Source organism: Hippocampus bargibanti, linkage group LG14 (genome assembly GCF_051943395.1).
Source record: "Hippocampus bargibanti isolate YZ-2025 linkage group LG14, ASM5194339v1, whole genome shotgun sequence".
NCBI lineage: Eukaryota > Metazoa > Chordata > Actinopteri > Syngnathiformes > Syngnathidae > Hippocampus > Hippocampus bargibanti.
In genome coordinates this window covers 9,272,428-9,291,886 of record NC_142747.1, presented here as the reverse complement: position 1 = coordinate 9,291,886, position 19,459 = coordinate 9,272,428, and the positions used below count along the sequence as shown (strand labels likewise).

The following is a 19,459-nucleotide window of genomic DNA, read 5'->3' as shown; positions in this document are numbered from 1 at the left end:
AAACACCCACAACCCCCATGCCCACTGCCCACACACACACATCTTATACTGCCAACTTGCCAAAGACCCGTTTCAAGTTTCCTGGCAACCAAGAGTTGCATTTGATCATCCCGGACCTATCTATTGGTTTCTAGACAATGTTTGTTCATTCACGGATTAGGCACTATAGAGAATGACCAGAGCAACAGCAACACCCCAAATGTGCCGTAGTTACAACACAAAAACACCAAACTCTGCCCTGACATTTTTTTCAACAAGACTGAACACACAAACACACACACGCTTTATTAGTGCCATTCAAATACCTCTTTATTAGTGCCATTCGAATACCTGTGAGAGATTTACTGCGGCAAGACCAAGAACATTTCTTAGGATTCGGTATAAAAAAAAAAAACACTAAACATATTTCCAAAACAACACTATTCATTCAGCACAGATATGATCTCTGCTTTCTTGCCGCAGTAACCACAAGCAGTTACTACGTGTGATTTAATGGCTTGGAATAACTTGAATTAGCCGATTACAGTGGTCGTCAACGGTGACAGGATCAGAAAATTAGGTCTCAGCAATTTCATTTGAAAAAAATAATTAAAGCTATCACAATGGGATTACAGTGCTGCAGGGACGAGTCAGCGCACACGCTCAAAATAGCCACGCACAAATCCACCATGGAAAATCTACTATTATACTGGGAGAAGAATGAAGGTGGTGCAATGAAAGAAAAAAAAAGTCGTCCAGATATTGGTACTGTACGGTGGAAGAGAAAGGAAGGCCAGTGGAGAGGAAGTGAAGGACTTTCATCGCACACAAATATTGACTTTGGTAAATCTTTCCAACTCTTTGAACCGTTAATCGACAGTTAAGGTTGTGCCTTGAAGGTTTGTGTGGATATTTTTAGTCAAAAAGGGTCCACAAGAAATGATTTTAGGATTGTTTTATTCATACCTGGCTGTGAGAGTGTGTGTCTAATTATCAAATGTGTTTACAAAAATAAGCACAGGCACAGAATCTCAAATTGAGATGCACCAAATGGAGAAAGCTAAGGTCAAAGTCAAGTCACTTTATTCACTGAGGGGGCGGTGGTTGGGTGACTAAAGTGCTTATAACAGAGTATTATTCGCGGATAAATGAACAATGAAACGATGCTTTGGAAGTAGACAAATAATTTGCTTTTTTTCCTCAGATAGCGGTCAGAAGTCAATCCAGTGTGCACAATTTACACCCAAAAAAAGAGAGAATTTCTCTTCCGGGCAACGAAAGCAAAGCTTGGAGATTTTTGACATAATTGATAGGAAACAAACGTCTCTGTGGTCAAAACCAGTTAGCACGGTGTTATGAATAATACACGAAAGACAAGGCACGGTAGTATCCAGCACTTTCTTACGTCGGTGTGAGGGAAGAACATCCAAGGGATGTTGACATTGCTGGCAAAATACGATTGACTACTTTTTTATGGATTGTTCCTTCCAGGAAACCCATGAAGAGAGATCTTTTTTAAAGTTTGCAGGAGGTAAAAAAATGCCGAGCATTGAAATATAGACGCTCCTGTACTGACCAACATTCAAGTTACGAACAGCGGTAAATACGAACATGTTTGTTGTAACATATGTAGTATTCTCTCCAATTGTACATATACATATCTTTATAGAGCATACATTTTATTAAATGTTTATTTTTCAGTACAAACCAATACAGGCGCTACTTATACAAGCCTTATAAATCTCAAACATACATTCCATACAAAAGATAGCACTGAATCAACTTATGAACAAATTCACCTTACGAACGAACGACCGTTTGGAACGTATCTCGTTCGTAAGTTGGGGAGCGTCTGAACAAGGACAATGAAAGAACAAAAATAAAATCAAGTCATCAACAAGATTCACTCTCCCAATCGTTCGTGATGTTGAGGTGGCATCATCTCGGGCTTCTGTGTCGCCATCTTGAAGGCCTCCAATATCATGTTTATTTGGTGGGTGAGCCGGTTGGCACTGACAAACACGTTGAGCACTCTGCAAGCGAGCGTGACAGAAAGACAAGGACACGCATGTCTGTCATGCCGCAAAGAAACCATGGCAACAATATTGATCCAGGAAACACTTTGATCTGCCTGGAAAGGGAGAATGTCAGGCTTCAGAGAAAAACAAGCCGGCGTGAATCCACTGGAAATGGGTCCGAGGAATTATTCAGGAAGGACGGATTGAATAGAAAGCGAGACTCTGATCAAACGACAAGCATTTTGCGCGGTGGCGACAGCTTGTGTTTATGCGCTGACAAGCGCGGGTCTTAAATGATGGGGAGTCGGGGGGGTTTGGCGGGGTAGGTACTCGGACCCATGTGCGGGTGAGGATCAAGGAGAGCCAAAAAGAAAGAAAGATGGCAAAAAGTCCTAACACAGCAAATAGACACGAAGCGGCGTCTTACTTTCCATCTTTGAAGAAGGTTTTGAGAGCGTCGCTGAAACTCTTGGAGTATTTCACAAAGTCTTTCTTCTGCTGTTCCAGCGCCTAACACACACACAACCTTTTTCAACTCTGCTTGTTTCTAAGGCAGGGAGGTTGGCGGCAATCTTCCCTGCCATCATTTTATCTGTACTTACCTGTCTGTTTTGATATTGGTACCTCCTGAAGATGGTGTTAACTATGTCTAGCAACTCTTTTATGGCGCTGGCAATGTCTCTGGAGAGGAAAACAAACATCCGGGATGTGAAGGAGCAACCACAATACATTTGAAAATCTCTTTCTTCTCGAGCCAAAATTATTCCTCTTTCATCCAGATCATGTTTGCTTTTCGCCCCCCCCCCCCTATAAATGTAAGATTTTTTTCGCCGCCATTTGCTTCAAATTGATTTTATTCATGAGCCCTTCACTGAGTAAGCGAGTTAATAAGCGTGTTACATTTCGTCAAAATAACAGTTGGAGGGGAGATCACCCCCACCCCAACTAAAATGACTGACTGTGTGCAATATAAAGCAATTAGACTGTATTAAGATGAAAAATATCTTCATCTAATGTCAAACTTTGAAATAAACTCTAATTTCACTCAACCAAATGCCATCTGGATACAGCACTTTAAGGATTAGAATGAATATAATTCAGAAACGTCAGGATCTACAGACTGAGCTGCTTAGCACAAAAATACACGTTGATTTGTCGGAAAACAGTCAGACTTGTCTCCACACATGCACTGTGAATGCTCAAAAGTATGTGGAGAGATAAACGGCATTCTTCTGACCAAACAAAGATTTCATGTCTTGCATTAAAAAAAGGAAATGTGGAACCACAAAATTGAAAATGTGTAAGGTAGAACAGTTATTTAAAAAAGAATTGTTTTCAGGATGCTGGATGCTCTCATTTATTCAAATATTGCTTCCCATTCCTATATAGAAAATTATTGGATCAAATTATCATGATCACGCCTTTCCAGCAGCCCCTGTATTTTGTTTTTCTACTTTCATAACGTTGCAGCTGTGAAATGTACATTTCTCAACTGCGAGACTAATAAAGGCAAATCCAATCCAATGTCTTTGTGTTGTCCTGTTATTTGACCTGTTTTACTTAAAGATGGCGCCACGGGGTGGCTACCTTTCCAGCAGCTCGTGTAATTTGTTTTTCTACTTCTTCCTTTCCTTTCCTCTTCCTTTCATAACGTTGCTGCTGTGAAATGTAAATTTCTCTACTGCCAGACAAATAAAGGTACATCTAATCCAATCCAATGAAACCTGTTGTGGAATTTTGTCTATTGTTATTCAGCCTTTTTGACCATGACATTCATATCAAGTTGTCCATGGTAAGCGCATTGTTACAACTTTAGCTGTTGAGAAGGTTTCTTCAGCCGTCATCTGTACAAAAGTGAAGGTTTCGGACGTTTCGCCTCCTATCCAAGAGGCTTCGTCAGCGAACTTTAGCTGTTGTTAAAGCGCCATATGAATCAATTTGTATTGTATTGTATTGTATTGCATTGTATAGTTGTTCTTTCTAACCCCCGCACATACCTAGAATTAGTCCAATTTCAAATTTGTTGAAGGAAACATTTGAACTGCCCCGCACATGGCTAGTAACCAGTTCAGGGTATCCCTCACCTACTGCCTGACAACAGCTAGGATAGGCTCCAGTATGCCCGGAGACCCATGTGAGGGTAAGGGGATCAGAAAATGGCTGGATTAAACATTTGAACTGTAGTTAGCGAGTTAATGACACAATAACACACAATTGTGTATCAAGTCTCACTTGATGGTCTGTAGGAACCCCACTCTGTCATTGATCTCATCAGGTACGGTGCTGAGGATGTGTTTCAGAGAACGGGACCTCTCATTCAACTCTTGGAACCCAGGCTCCTGCCTCTCAATTCGAAACTCTGACAAAACAGATAAGACCAAGTAAGTTCCCTCAACTGTACAATAGCACACATTAAAGTTAGAAATAACGCCATGCAGAAAACTGTGATTTCCTTTTTTTAGACAAACAAAAAAAAGCTTTTGAATATGTTCAAAAGTAAGAAAGATTGTGTATGGGATGGTATTAATTGCTCAGATCAAACACTGTGAGCTGCACAAAGAACCAAATCACATGCAAGGGAGGGAAGTTGGAGGAGTTCATTTGTGGAGAAACAGCTCACCCCGGTGGACTACTCCACACACACTCCAGCAGGCAACAAGCACACTGATCAATAAGTGTTCTCTGATTGCAGTGTTGGTGAAGCGAGCACTTTAGCTAACCTTTCACATCGGCAGCAGACATGCGAAGTAGGCACTCGTTATAATTTATTTTCAGGTTTTTCTTTTGAAGGAGTTTCAGCACAAATTCCTCTGTCATGCCAGGGTTCTCCTTCTCCGCCTGGAGACGTCAGTAGTGAAAGAGAAAAGCTTTTTTTTAACCAAAAATGCCAATCACTCCCATAAATCATGACTATAGTTTTTGATTACCTTTAGAAAGGCTGCACGCAACGTCTGTGCTGCTGATAAGTTGATTTTGTCCAACTGCAATTCACAAGAAAAGACACAACCATCTAAATTTGTTCTAGCTAGCCTGGAATTGAATTTGACAGTCAGACAGGAGACATATTTAGGCCTTCCACTTTTATACTGCTGCCCCCATTGTTTTTGTGTTACTTGCAATTCATTGTGCTTTTGAGTGCAGAGGAAGTTTTCGTATGTGTGGAATCAAACATCAAAAGGGCTTTTGTCCCTCCATACCTGGTCAAAGACAGGGTACATCACCGTGTAGAGAGCCATGACTGAAGTGGAGCTGGCATCTTTTCTGAAGTCCTCCATGGTCCGCGCCAACCAGTTAAGGGAACTTTGGGTACGTGCGCGGCCAGCAACGCCACTTTCGCTGTGTCCTACCCCTCCTGCAGACCTGACAGCATGTGAGGAAACAAGATCCAAAGCAGTCAAATGAGAAAACAAAATCAAGTGGGACACAATCATTAAGTGGAACAAAATGCATGTATTATTTTACACAATTTTTGTAATAAAAAGGAAATTTCAGGAAATTAGGTTCAATATTTGACTGAGTACTCGAGAATTGGGGCTTCGGCTTGGGTGCTGATGCATCTCTCTGTGAATGTTATCATCTTCCATGAAATATTCTTATATTTGAGTGATACTTGAAATAAACTCAGATCTCTGGAAGAACAACAGCTTCAGAATAAGTAATAATTTTCTTACAACATTCACAAGATATTAACGCACCCATACATCTTAAAATCATTCCGTGCAAAAATGACGCTGGTTCAATTACTGCATTTTGATGATGGGATTGTTTCGTTTTCCAAAAGGGACACCGTGTTACTGTTCAGGGAGGATGGATACGTTCTGTACATTGCGTGACTCTTTATCAAAGTACATAGCCTGAAACGTTGCACTTGGATGGGGTTGAGGATTAAAACGACACACCTCAAATACACTCACTTAACGTGACAGATGATTTGGGAACAAAGCCAACGCTTAAATCAAACCGATAGTTATTCCAGATGATCTGGACAAAAAGAGTACGATTGATCGATGAGGTAGTCATAAAACCCCCGTTTCCATTGCTTATTATATTTCGACTCGCCTCGTTTTGTTGATCCTGAAACGTACACTCTCGTACCATTTTTCAATAAAGTATAACACGCCCCTTCATATTTTTGACTTAAAACATAAAAACAAGAAAGGGGTGAATACGGCGAATAACATTTTGTCGACTATCAAGAAATTAGCAGTTGAGCAGGTGATTCCAAGTCAGTACGTGCTCCCAACTATTAATAAGCAAACTTGACAGAAATCGGGAAGAAAGGACACGATTCAGAATAACGTATTGGAAGCTTTGACCAACTATAGCGCACCTCCGGACCTCTCGGTGGGAAGTTTGTTTCTTCGCAAATGTTGAGCTCGGGAGGGCGATGTTGGCTGCTGTGCTCGTTCCAAGTGCGACAGGTTGTAGTTCTCTCACTCGATCTCTTCTTTTCTGTACGAAGGTATTTAACCGTCAACAGGACTACAAATCCCAAACAGCGTCCAAAACCAGAAATGCTATCACTGGTGCATTCAGTGATAATCGGGTATTCAAACATTACAGCACAAAAACACGTTTTCAATGACTGATTGATGGTAAAAATGAAAGCGAATGACGGAAAATTCGTTAGTTTAGTCTATTTACCAGCACGGAAGAAGTGAGTTGCACAACTAAATCAAAATAAAATGTCTCAAAATCGCAGCTGATCGTGCTGGTAGAAATCATCATATGTGCAGTGGTAGATAACAATTTCACTTTCAAAATGAGTACGTATATATTTACTGCCAAATTGGGATTTATGTTCATATTTCTATTCCAGATTTTCATTGCACTGGCCAATTTGTGAGTAAATTGGGATTAGTATATGTATTGACATTTTTATTGAATAGTTTTTATAAACAAAATATTTTACGTTAATTTTCGTTTGGGTTCTTTGGACCAATTGGCGTGCAGGGGGCGGGGCCTGCGGTAGATCAACTCGCGGGACCGGTCTGCGGCAACTGAGGAGAGGATAGGAGAAGCCGAGGGCTTACACACTACAGATCGTCTCATCCGTCCCAGTGAATGCTGTACATCGGTAAGAACAGTTTGGCACACCAATTAAAATTCAATATCACTATCAATATCACGAAACGGGAATGATTTTTTTTTCGAGTGAAAAAATGCACTCGTCATTACAGTCTGAATGCGTGGTGATGCGACTGTGTTGCATCTGACATTCTGGAATTGTGTGAAGCGGTTAATTTTGTATCGTTTTATAAATGCAGAAGTTTGAGCAAGAGAACATGTGGAAACGAACAGAATCACGTTTTAAAAATTGCTTTTACATAGCGGTGCGCCTTATGATTGTTATCAGAGAGAAGAGATGGCGTTTAGTTGTTACCGCACTTTCCCCTTTTTGTGGTTAAATGTTGTCTGCATTCGTGAGCATTCGTGTGCTTGAATTACTCGGCGAAGAAGTTGTTTATGTCAATTTACAGAAGCCGATTGAAATGTAGTGGTCCTACTCCGATCCTGTCCCCAACCCTCACACACACGCACACGCGCACACACGCTCACAAATATACACGCATATTTGTTCTTACTTTCTGCAGTTATCAATCTGATTTTGAAATGATTTTTACCAGGTTAAACTTTGAATTAAATAAGTAACATTTCATGTGTGATGAAATCTGAAATTAGAACCAGCATTATTTATCAATCCATCAGTCTCATAAAGGAATTAAGACAGGTTGGATTTATGTTACTTCATATTTTACATTGGAAACCTAACATGTCGTATTTATTATTATTATTATTATTATTATTATTATTATTATTATTATGTGCAATGTCCATAAAATTCTCCTTGCATTTAAAACCTCTCACAGTTTCAGTACTAATCTCACTTTAATGCATGCAACACATTAAGATACAGTACAGTATTTCGAATGACTGTGTGCCCATCCCATATTCATCACAATCAATTTTAATCTCTTCTGATATGTTGTGTGCATCCGTTTGTATAGATGTGTCCAAACCATTTCTTCCAAGGACGGCACTAATTGCATTTCAATAATTAAATGTCTTTCAAATTAGCCTTGCAAAACGAAAACCGACAAGCAATGCAGGAGGATACTTCCCAAGTGCTAGCAGCAACCAGCATCTTCTAAGTGTGTGTGTGTGCGTGTGTGTGTGTGTGTGTGTGCGCGCGCGCGCGCGCACGGAGGAGAAGGGGGGGGGGGGGTTGGCTGGGTGTGTATTCACCTGCACACGTCCATGCACATGTGCATGTGTGTGTGCCAGTCTCATACACAGTTCTCTAGAACAGTCAAGGCCACATTGTTTCAAACATACCACGTACCTTCCAGTGCTGTCATCAAATCCACTCTGCTCCGCTGCACAACAAACTTATCTACCAGTAGGTTTGTCCTCAAATACATTCATGCTGACGGTTGCTCAATTTGCTTCATGCTAATAATGTTCAACTCGGATGGGAATTGGTATGGGGAAAAAAACAGAGCAAAGTAGAATTACTTTTAATGTTAATTAAAATCATGAAACGAAGTAGCGTCACAGAGATTGAAAGGAAAGAAGACATACTTGGTGGACAAAAGTTGTTTTTAACTTACATTCTTTAATTTTGGAAGAGCGTATCTTTTGACTAGAGAAACATTCAATGTTAACGGGCTCCTCCTCTTTATCAGTTGATTGTTCCTCTTCAGCATGCATGGTGCAGTCCTCTACTATCTATCTCATCATCATGCTCATCATCTGCTCCCACTTCAGCGACATATACACATTCTCGGTGGCACACTGAGGCGTATGGGTCCGCACCCTAGAGTGGATTACTTTCCACCTTCATGGTTTTACTGAACAGAAGGTTACAGTTCATAGGTGAGAAAATGTCATAGCTACAGTAATTGCTGATATTAAATTGCTTGTTTCCTATTCGATAACAATAACCCCCCCCCCCCCCCCCCCCCGCACCCTCAGTGAGCTATTCAAAACACCCTCGACTCAACATCAATGCTTCACCTGAACATCAAATCATCATCATTATCATGACCTACACACACCCTTCCAACACACACACATAGCCAAATCAATTTAGCTATTTGTAGCATCTTCACATTCTGCCTCTACCTCACGCTGCTAGCTCTGTTCACTGGGATTAATAAAGGGTTGTTAACCTTTCTCTTCAACCTCTGTTAAGCGTACAGTGAGTGTACTGGGACTTAGCGCAGGTTCCGCTGCCCGTTATGTCATTTTCTAACAAGGGAAGCAACCAGCCGTGTCACTGTGATGAGTGTGGGCAATACATATCTCAAAGTGCCGTTGTTAGCTTAAATTTAACAGATGCCGGTTTTACATTTCGTAAGAGATTGGCGATCACAGAGAGAGAAGAGAGAAAGGTTCTTGTGCTGATGAAGCTGACACTTCAGTACATCTCCATCCATCACTTGCTGTTGCCTAGGTAACCTTGGCTTCTGCAGCAAACGTGTAGGTCAAAGTGAATGCGAGTTCATCTGCCCACGTGACCTCGCCGTAGCCATCCGGTCTTCATCCATAAATTCCCCATGACCTCTGAAGCATGCAACCTCAAGGTGTAGAGTTTAAAAGGCAGGAAGGGATTAGGCCACTTCCTGACATCATTTTTTAAGTGCACAAATGTCAACTCCGAGGTTACGTGTGAGAGATCAGGGACGCCTTTTAACTCGTTCCCTGCCAGACGATGTGCAAAAATGTGTCCACTCGAGTGCCAGGGCTTTTGTCGTTTTCACTCAAATGTCAGGAGAATGTTAAGTTTTAGGACGACATAAACATTCAATGCAGCGTAAAAAACCTTAGACTTCTTTCATCAGAATAAAAAAGTTTATTTCGAGCTTACTTAGTTTGGATTGAATGTACCTTTATTCGTCTCGCAGTGGAGACATCTACATTTCACAGCAGCAAAGTTATGAAAGGAAGAGGAAAGAAAAGAAAGAAGTAGAAAAACAAAATACAGGATCTGCTAGAGAGGCAGCCATTCTCAGCCATCTTGAAGTAAAAAAAAAACCAAACAGGTTGGTTGTAGAGTTATCTGCATTGAAAGTGGGGGCGGCTGTACAATACATGTTGATTTATACAGCGCTTTAAACAGCTGAAGCGGTAACAAAGCGCTTATCATGAACAGCTATCATACACAGGAAATAAAGCAGTTACAAAGATTGTAGAAACCACCAGGGAGTGAAAACAAGATCAAGTCGGAAAAGTTCAAGAAAGGTAAAAAAAGGTAAATGCTACCCCCTCATGGGCGGGAAAAACATTGCCAGAGGTCTGACAGAAGCTTCAAATGCACCACTCGCAAGAAAAAATAAAACCCGGACAAATTCGGGAATCGCGCTCCATGTCATGCTTTTCAATTCTCGAATAAATTTGGGAATGACAGTGCATGGGTTAAACACTTCTCAGTTTAATCGCATTGGATGAATTAAACGGACAAGAAAAAGGGGACTTTTCAAAGTTATTTGGTTGCCTTAATCAAAACAGAGCGGCATATTCCTGCACATTATGCTAGTGAACCTTATCTGAGTCATTCACTTGAATGGGACTTTCTTGAGGTCAGTGTGCATCAAGTCAAAAGATCAGAATGTGCTTCCAGAGCCAAACACAAACGCTTATCTGTCTCTCATAGGGTCAAGAACTTTAAGTTGTCTTTTTTTTTATCTAAAATCTTTTGGCAGAGGCTCTGCAGTCTTGGTTCAGGCATATGCCAGCCTTTCACATCACTGCACTTGACTGACAGCACTTTTAAATTGTATTTTCTAACATCTGAAGTGAACTTTTTTTCCCCTGCAGTATTTGTTCAGAAGAGCCGCAAAGACTGTAGATAAAATGCATCTATTCTAATAAACTGTTTGTGTTCTATTCCCTCTTTAATTTGGGCCAGTTTACTGCTAATTATAACAAATTGACGGTCGTTGTCCTACACAGCCGGCGTGCTGGGTGATTGACTGCCAAATCGTCCATAAAAAGTCGAGTGTAACCTCTTTTGCCGACTCTCTTTCTTTGTTGCTTTCCCCTCTCATTCATCGTCCTTATGGCCTTTTTTTCCTGTTTTACAATATCCATCCTTTATCGCTCACAATCTGACAATACTATAATTCCCGCCTTCTTCATAAATAATCTTGGCATCACTCCATTCTTCGGTTCCCACCCCTATGGCCTCCCAATCCGATGATCTCTCCCTGATTCACTCTGCATCATCATTTCAATCGGTATCCATTTTCCTATCATTGCAGTAATGTGGATCCTGGAGACTTCATCCCCACTCCTCCTGCTCTCCATCCTGTTGCTGGGCTACAGTTGCCGAGCGGCGGACATTCCAGAGGACACAACATCAGAATTCTCTGTCAGGCTGTACCATCGGCTGCAGGCGACAAGGGGTCAAGACAATATTGTTTTCTCCCCGTTGAGTGTGGCCCTGGCCTTAGGCATGGTGGAGCTTGGTGCCAGGGGAGCATCGCTGGAGGAAATCCGACAGGCTTTAGGATTTGACAACCTGCTGCCAGGTGATTAAAAATATTCATCGAACTTGAATGTTGTATGGAAAGAGGCTAATTCATCCAAACAGCCAGCCATTCTTGATACCGCTTTTCCTCACTCAGGTCAAGGGGCCTCACCTATAAACCCATCTAACTATATGCCCCACCCCCACAGTGAGTCAGAACTAGAAAATAATGACCCTAATGAAGGAAACAATCACCATGAAACCAAATTACAGTCATACGTACACAAAGCATAAATCACAAAATTACAAGACTCGGCTTGCCTGAAAAAAAGCTCGATTGTTTAAACATTAATGTCACGGTTTGCGAGGTGGTGATGGCGGGTTCGGATCCTAAAAAGCAGGCAGGAGGGAGCAGGAGGTTGTTTGACAAATTGTATTAAAATAAAGTCAGCAGGAACAAAATGTAAAACATCAAAATGACCTGAATGGAAAAATTACAAAGTAGCAAAAGAAGACCAAAAGTAAAAGCCCGCCAAGGTTAAACAAACACGTACACGATGCATGCTGCAACCAAGCAGCAAACAAACAATGAATCGGCACCGGATGATCGTGCCAGGTGTCCTTTTAAGTGTTATTGATTATAACGACCAGCACCTGCGAGGCTGCCGGCAGGGCTGACGTCTCTACCCGCTGGTCGCCAATCTGATCGGGACGACCAGCACCTGTGCAGGTGCAGGCGGGGCCGACAGCGCCCCCCGTTGGTCGCCAACCAGATCATGACAGTACCCCCCCTTCAAGGGGCTGCTTCCAGAAGTCCCAACAGTTTCCCAAAAAGGTCCACTCGCTAGGGAACGGTCGGTGGAGAGGGCAACCGCTGCCTCTCCAGCATACGACGGGCGGCGGCCTGATGGGAACGGGACTCGGCCTGGGGTGGACGAAGACGCGGCACGGATCGTCGTGGGCGTGAGTGTGATCCCTCTCGCACGTTCACGCGACGGCGCATGGCTCTGCGTGGACGTCGAACTGCCAGGCGCAGAATGGCACCCCGTACGGCCGTATGGGACCAGGTCTCGGCCGGATCCAGCGGTGAGTGGGGTCTCGAACTGACATTGACGCGGACGTTGCACGTCTCGTCGTGGATGAGACTCAATTCGTCATGCACGACGACAGCGTGGCTGGACGTGGGCGTGCAATGCCAGTCACCCAGGGTCACCCTGGACGGCCACCTGGAAGGAGGTCTCGGCCGGACGTTTACGTGGACGTTGCGGCTCGTCGAGTGACGCGATTCAAACGCGACGAGGCTTGCGCTAACGTGGACGTAGCATTGCCAGGCACAGGGTTGAAATGAGACGGGTCCGATGTACCTGCGGGATCCGATGGTTGGCCGATTCATTCTGTCACGGTTTGCGAGGTGGTGATGGCGGGTTCGGATCCCAAAAAGCAGGCAGGAGGGAGCAGGAGGTTGTTTGACAAATTGTATTAAAATAAAGTCAGCAGGAACAAAATGTAAAACATCAAAATGATCTGAATGGAAAAATTACAAAGTAGCAAAAGAAGACCAAAAGTAAAAGCCCGCCAAGGTTAAACAAACACGTACACGATGCATGCTGCAACCAAGCAGCAAACAAACAATGAATCGGCACCGGATGATCGTGCCAGGTGTCCTTTTAAGTGTTATTGATTATAACGACCAGCACCTGCGAGGCTGCCGGCAGGGCTGACGTCTCTACCCGCTGGTCGCCAATCTGATCGGGACGACCAGCACCTGTGCAGGTGCAGGCGGGGCCGACAGCGCCCCCCATTGGTCGCCAACCAGATCATGACAATTAAAATAACGTTTCAATATTGCATTATTAATTATTAATATTTATCTTGCATGCAAATAAATGTTTGTTGCCCGTAAAGTGTTTTCAAATGTCATCTTTCATCCATATATGATATTTTTTTTCACAATATGAATGAAATCCAATTTTCTAGAGTAGGTGTTTGCAGTATTTTGAATTCATCCTTGCAAGTAAATTATACTGTACCATTCTTGTTGTTTTTTTTTCGGGCCACCAAATACTTGTAATTACCGGAAATCACATCACCATATTTTCTGGTGTATAAGGCGCACCCAAAAGCCTTGATTTTCTTCAAAAGATGACCCTTATACGCAGGTGTGCCTTGTATGTGAAGTAATATTGAGCCAACTACTGTCAGCAGCTCCATTTGCCCCTGTAGAAGTAGGGCGTAACCTCAGCCTCTAATGTAGTGCCTTATAATGTGGTGTGCCTTATATTTGGAAAACATTTATATAATCATAGACAGTATTATATATACAGTAAAGTCTCGTTATATCGGTTATATCGATAGTACTGCTTATTACGATACTATGAACGCAAGGAGAAAATTTACATGCCGCAGGATCGGATATATCGATAGTCCGGTTATATCGATATTTTTTCAGACTCCCGAGAATATCGATTTAACGAGACTTTACTGTATATGCAAATTTCCCCATTGTGGGATGAATAAAGGTTTTCTGATTCTGATTCTGATATATTTGGAAATCTTTTTTATTCATTAATTTATATAGTCCCTTATAGTCGGGTCTCTTATACTATATGGAAAAAAAGTTACATGGTTAATGCACCATTCATTGGGGGTGTGCCTTATACACCGATGCGCCTTATACACCGGAAAATATGGTACATTATCAAACAAGTGATATTATGCAGATTCCTGCGGCACCCCTCTTGATATCTTGTGGCACATTGCCTGGTTGAAATTCACTCCTTTGAGTATTTAGATTACAATTCACAGATTCAATCAATGATTGTCATTTCTTGCCAGCTCAGCCAAAGTGCCTCGTAGTCCTGCGTAGAATGTGATGTTTTGCCATCTGCATCCCCTTTCCTTTGCTATACGAATGTACTTGTGTCCGCTAGGTGCTGAGTTCTCATTGCTCCAGAACCTGACGGCAGCGCTATCTGCAGATGACACCCAATACACGGTCCGCTTGGCCAACAGTCTCTTCCTACAGGACGGCATTGCCTTCAACCCTGAGTTCCTGCATCTGATGCGGAAATTTTTTCAGGCCCATCTTTACACCGTCAACTTTAGCAAGTCAGCGGCCGTCGCAGAACAGATCAACAGCTGGGTAGAAAATCAGACAGAGAGTGAGGAACAAAAGGAAACGGTTAGCCTTTTTTTCAATTTTAGGAGCATCCTCTCACCAACTGACTTCCTTGCAGGTAAGATCCGCAACCTTCTGTCTGCCGAGGACTTGAGCAGCGTGACTCGTCTGGCCATGGTTAACGGAATCTACTTCAGAGGCACCTGGAAAAATCAGTTCAGGCCGGAAAACACTAGAACCTTCTCCTTCAGCAGAGATGATGGTTCCGAAGTCCAGACGCTGATGATGTATCAACAGGGATACTTCTACTATGGTAATGACATAATCTGGTCATCACTCATGATCTAAAATGTTGATGTCATTGTGGTGAAAAGATGAAAAAGGAGCGGATTAAAGCATCCTTTTCACCAGTGGATTAGGGACATCACGGTGAAATGTGAACGTCTGCTACAAGCTAAATGTTGAACGCAATCATGAAGCTGTGGCAACCATTGACGAAAAGAGACTGTCTCACATCTCCTCTCCCACGTAAATCTGCTTCAAATCCAAGCAGTGACAGTTCCACATATGCATCGGTGCTCTGCGCTGATGCTCCTTTCTTCTCATCGCGGGCTCCTCAAGCCATGCATCCACCCAGCCGCAGACTCTCCAACAGTACCAACCTTTCCGCTTAACAAAGCGGGGCTGTGAAAATGCTGCCCATTTCAGGCGCAAAAATGCACAGTTGCCCCAGAGCTTTCCAGTGATGACAGTCAAATGGCACTGACATTCCTGCCAAATCAAAAACAGTCCTGGTATACTCATGCCAGCACAGTCTCCTCATGTCGTGACCAAAAACGCTGAAAACAATCCGTATCTGTTCCACAATGACGCACAACAACTCAAAGTGATAAAAGAACAGCAAAAAAAGCAAGGCTTGTGTGAGCACATCAGCAAGTGCTCTCACAGGGCTTGCTGGCGTGCTCTCACAAGCATATACAGTATATACCTCAATATTTTTTTTCAATATTTTTTTTTTTAACCAGAGGAAATGACATCAAATTCTCACTGCATCATTTCTAAAGTTAGTGCATCTGCACTATTTTGGTGCACTAAGACACTGGCAAACACCACCATTTGCAGGCGGCTCACATACGGATGTGTGCGAGTCTGTTTGCTTGTTGTGAAAATGCTGAGAATGTTTGTGAGCTTTGAAGAAGAGAGGGAATGGTCCATGGAGAAAAGGCTGTATGTTTTTTTTCATTTCATTTTTTCATTTCATTTTTTCATTGGACCAAGATTGTGTTGTGTTCACGTTCAAATGCTTCCTCCATTCTCTGCCGCAATGTTGTCTCATCTCAGCACGTTAACAGGAGGGTGGATGTTCAAAGTCAAACATTCAACTTTTTGGGATTTTCTTTATTTCTTTGCAATTAAACCTTATCTTTTCACTAATCCTCACCACGTAATAACTTGTGCTATCCAAAACATTATATTTTACTTCTATTTTCCACCCTCACCCAGGTGAGTTCAGTGATGGCTCCCAGGAAGCCGGCGGTGTTTACCAGGTCTTAGAGATGCCATACGAAGGGGATGACATGTCCATGATGATCGTCCTCCCTCGGCAGGAAGTGCCGTTGTCTTCTCTGGAGCCCATCATTAAGGCCCCGCTGCTGGAGGAGTGGGCCAACAATGTTAAGCGGCAGAAGGTGGAAGTCTATCTTCCCCGGTAAGACCTTACTCATCAAATGCACTTCCTACCACTGGATTAAACAGTAGTAGTAAACTTTACAAATACAGGACGACACTGAATCATACTGAGACAGTTTCCTTTTTCTTAATTTTGTGATCATGAAGGTTCAAAGTGGAGCAGAAAATGGACCTTAAAGAAACTCTACAGGAGCTCGGAATAAAGAGCATCTTCTCAAAGAATGCTGATCTTTCTGCGATGACCGGTGAGGGATTAGTGTTCGTGAAATAGTGACGGATGCACAATACATAGAGGTTTAAATTGTGAATTTCTACATAGTGAGGCAAAATAAGTTGTCTTATCTTATCTTGTCTTAAATCATATTCCTATAGCTGCATTCTGAATCTGTTCTCAAAGTTGCTACACTCAAATTCCTCTCCCGTGCTTGCTCAGGTAACCAAGGTAACTGCCGCTGAGTGGGCAAGTTGAAACCGTCACATCTCCTTGTAAAAAGAGATCCAGTGAGAGAAACAAATGTACAGTCATCCAGAAATAATCACATGAAACTACTTATTCCAAGAGATTCAGACTGATATGTATGTGAATGATGTTTTGTTCTTACTGCAGTCGGCTCACTTTGTTCATAGAGATGTTTTTATTTATTTTTTGTGGGTGGGTGGAGGGTGTGGTTCCCCTGCAATGCCACTTTCCTACAGCATGCAATGTCTTTGGTGAATGTGCTCTACGAGTGCAAGTAATGATTTTTGTTTTGTCTTTGTGCGGTTGTTTCAGGTGGGAAGATGCTTTATATTGGCAAGGCAGTGCAGAAAGCCTACCTGGAGGTGACTGAGGAGGGAGCGGAGGGAGCTGTCGGATCGGGTAGACTATCTTTGCAGTTAATTCATGATTTTAAATACTGATCAGGTTTGCCCAAGTGGGCCATGTTTAAGAAACGTTGCCACTCCATCATTCCTCATCCGTCATCGTCAGTCTTTTTTTTTTCAAGCTGAACCAAATTGTAATCGTTCGTTGCGTTATTTGAACCGCACTTTAATCATCTCTTTCTGTAAATGTCAACGCTGCGTCTAATGTCAGTCCATCATAATCCAACAGATGCAACGTCCGATTACATTAAAATTGTAAACATAGTGCACTCTCAATCCGTATAGATCAGTGGCGGGCCATGGATTTCATCGCTAGACCTTCAATAGTGTTACGTCAATCCAGAGTGAAAAAAAGTGTGGCGTGATTTACTACAAGTCCATTAGAGAATACCATTAGCCAGGAAATAACTGACCGACCTTTCTTCATGATATCCATTTTTCTTGAAAGGTCCGTCTTGAAAATGGCTTTAACAATAAATCTTCAACCAAATTAATTTCTACTCCTCCTTCAGCCATTGTGGGTTGACAAAACTGCTATTAAATCAACACAATATATTTGTTTATGCAGCTCGCCACCGATACAGTGTGCTAGCTCTGGCCAGTATGCTCTTATCACTAGCGACTTGTGATCAGAGCAGTTTCCGCAAACTAAGATTGGCTTGTGAGCCAATCATAGTTTGCGAAAATTCTGACGTTGACCAGCGCCTTTAAGAAGACGTTGCTAACTCAACATCTAATTGGTTAGAGCAACAGTTTGATCGACACATTTGATGCAACAGGGCCTGCAGAATTGATTGTGAAGTTGTACAGGTAGATTTCTAACCCTGGTAACAAATGATGGCTGAAATGTGATTGGTTAAATGCTTAACGAAATTACGAAAATACATGTCTAGAAGCAGCACAACAGGGAAAAAGTAATGAAAGGAAGCTGAAAGGGAATTTGGAATTGTTTAATAAGAATTTGTTGAAAAAATATAATTAACATCAGTCCGTTTTTCAGATATTTTTAGGCCAGCAGAGAAGGCTTTGCTGGCCTTGACGGTCCACCACTGGTATAGGTACATCAGACGGTGACTATCCAAAGTGTTCTACACTCGCATCCATTTCACATACCCTTATTTGCCAACTTATTTAAATCCTAAAATGCCAAAAAGTTTAAATTAAAAGTTTAAAACATCTTACCCGAACCAGCTCTGCAAGTGCCCCTAGTTGCTTGTTTCTGCAAAATTATTTCTTGGATCATTTGATATAAAAACATTGTCAAGCCCCTCCCTATCTCGTGGTCAATGTTTTGCTTTAGGGACTTGTATTTTTACATCTCACAGGAATGATTGCCCAAACCAGGACTCTGGTGCTGTACCCACAAGTTATGGCTGATCACCCATTCTTCTTCATCATCAGAAATCGCAGAACAGGTGTGTGAGTGCATGCGTCCATATGTGTGTGTAACTTGACACTTCAGATAATAACAGTTAACCATCATTAGTTTGTGTGTGTGTGTGTGTGTGTGTGTGTGTGTGTGTGTGTGTGTGTGTGTGCGTGCGTGCGTGTGTGCGTGTGTGTGTGTGTGTGTGTGTGTGTGTGTGTGTGTGTCCCTTTAGGGTCTATTCTCTTCATGGGCAGGGTACTGACCCCTGAAGTCATTGAGCCTAACTACCATGACTTTGACTCGATGTAACTAACCTCTCGCATGAATTCAATCAAATAAAACTCTTCTATTATCACCTGTTTTTTTATAATGATATAATGTATTGATGATGCAATGCTGTATCTTGAAAAAAAGTGTTTTTTGACATAGAAAGGTTGATGGATGTAAACACGCAGAAAGTTGAGTAATGGAGAGTAGTCAAATGTGAGTACATGTCATATTCATGCAGAAATCGTTTTATTTACACACACACACCAAATTCACAAGAATATTTGATTTTCTTTTCAAACAAAAATTAGCTTTGCACCCATGTGTGTAAGAGTATTGAACGGTGATCTATATATGCTCAGTATTTATAGTGGCAAAAACAAGCAATTATAAGTCTTGCTCATTAACATCCTTGAGACGAAAATCTTTTTTTTCTCCCCCACAGTAGGCACATGATTAAACTGCTGAACAACTGTTTGCCTTACCACTTGTGAGTGCTTGATCAAGCCTTGCTTGGCATCTCACAGGTGATATGATGAGACTGCACAGTTGCCATAGAGACCAGCTGAGGCTTTCTGGCACACTGAAAAAGGTCCACTGCATCAATTTTTCGCTGTATATACACTTGCTGTGTACACTCTTATAATCAATAAAGATCCACGATCTTATGCTAAAGCATGTAT

General features: G+C 42.1%; 2 protein-coding genes across 3 annotated transcripts; one reads left to right on the top strand and one right to left on the bottom strand.

Moving 5' to 3' along the window:
* Positions 1-282: 282 nt before the first annotated feature.
* Positions 283-6,541, bottom strand: pdcd10a (programmed cell death 10a). The gene is made up of 8 exons (XM_089013556.1): positions 6,328-6,541; positions 5,195-5,357; positions 4,925-4,978; positions 4,718-4,835; positions 4,230-4,356; positions 2,600-2,678; positions 2,425-2,507; positions 283-2,012 (listed from the first exon to the last, which is right to left on the bottom strand). The coding sequence occupies exons 2-8, from the start codon at positions 5,270-5,272 to the stop codon at positions 1,883-1,885; spliced, it is 669 nt and encodes a 222-aa protein (XP_088869682.1). The 5' UTR covers positions 5,273-5,357; positions 6,328-6,541; the 3' UTR covers positions 283-1,882.
* Positions 6,542-6,953: 412 nt separating this feature from the next.
* Positions 6,954-19,459, top strand: serpini1 (serpin peptidase inhibitor, clade I (neuroserpin), member 1). 2 transcript variants are annotated; one of them, XM_089013863.1, is made up of 10 exons: positions 6,954-7,074; positions 11,261-11,530; positions 14,400-14,464; positions 14,549-14,630; positions 14,706-14,900; positions 16,091-16,295; positions 16,424-16,521; positions 17,049-17,135; positions 18,466-18,555; positions 18,742-19,459. In XM_089013863.1, exons 1-10 carry the CDS (start codon positions 7,062-7,064, stop codon positions 18,816-18,818), a joined length of 1,182 nt encoding a protein of 393 aa, XP_088869989.1. In that variant the 5' UTR covers positions 6,954-7,061; the 3' UTR covers positions 18,819-19,459. The 2 variants fall into 2 exon arrangements, with proteins under 2 accessions (XP_088869989.1, XP_088869988.1); XM_089013862.1 differs by having other exon boundaries at positions 14,400-14,630; positions 18,742-19,458.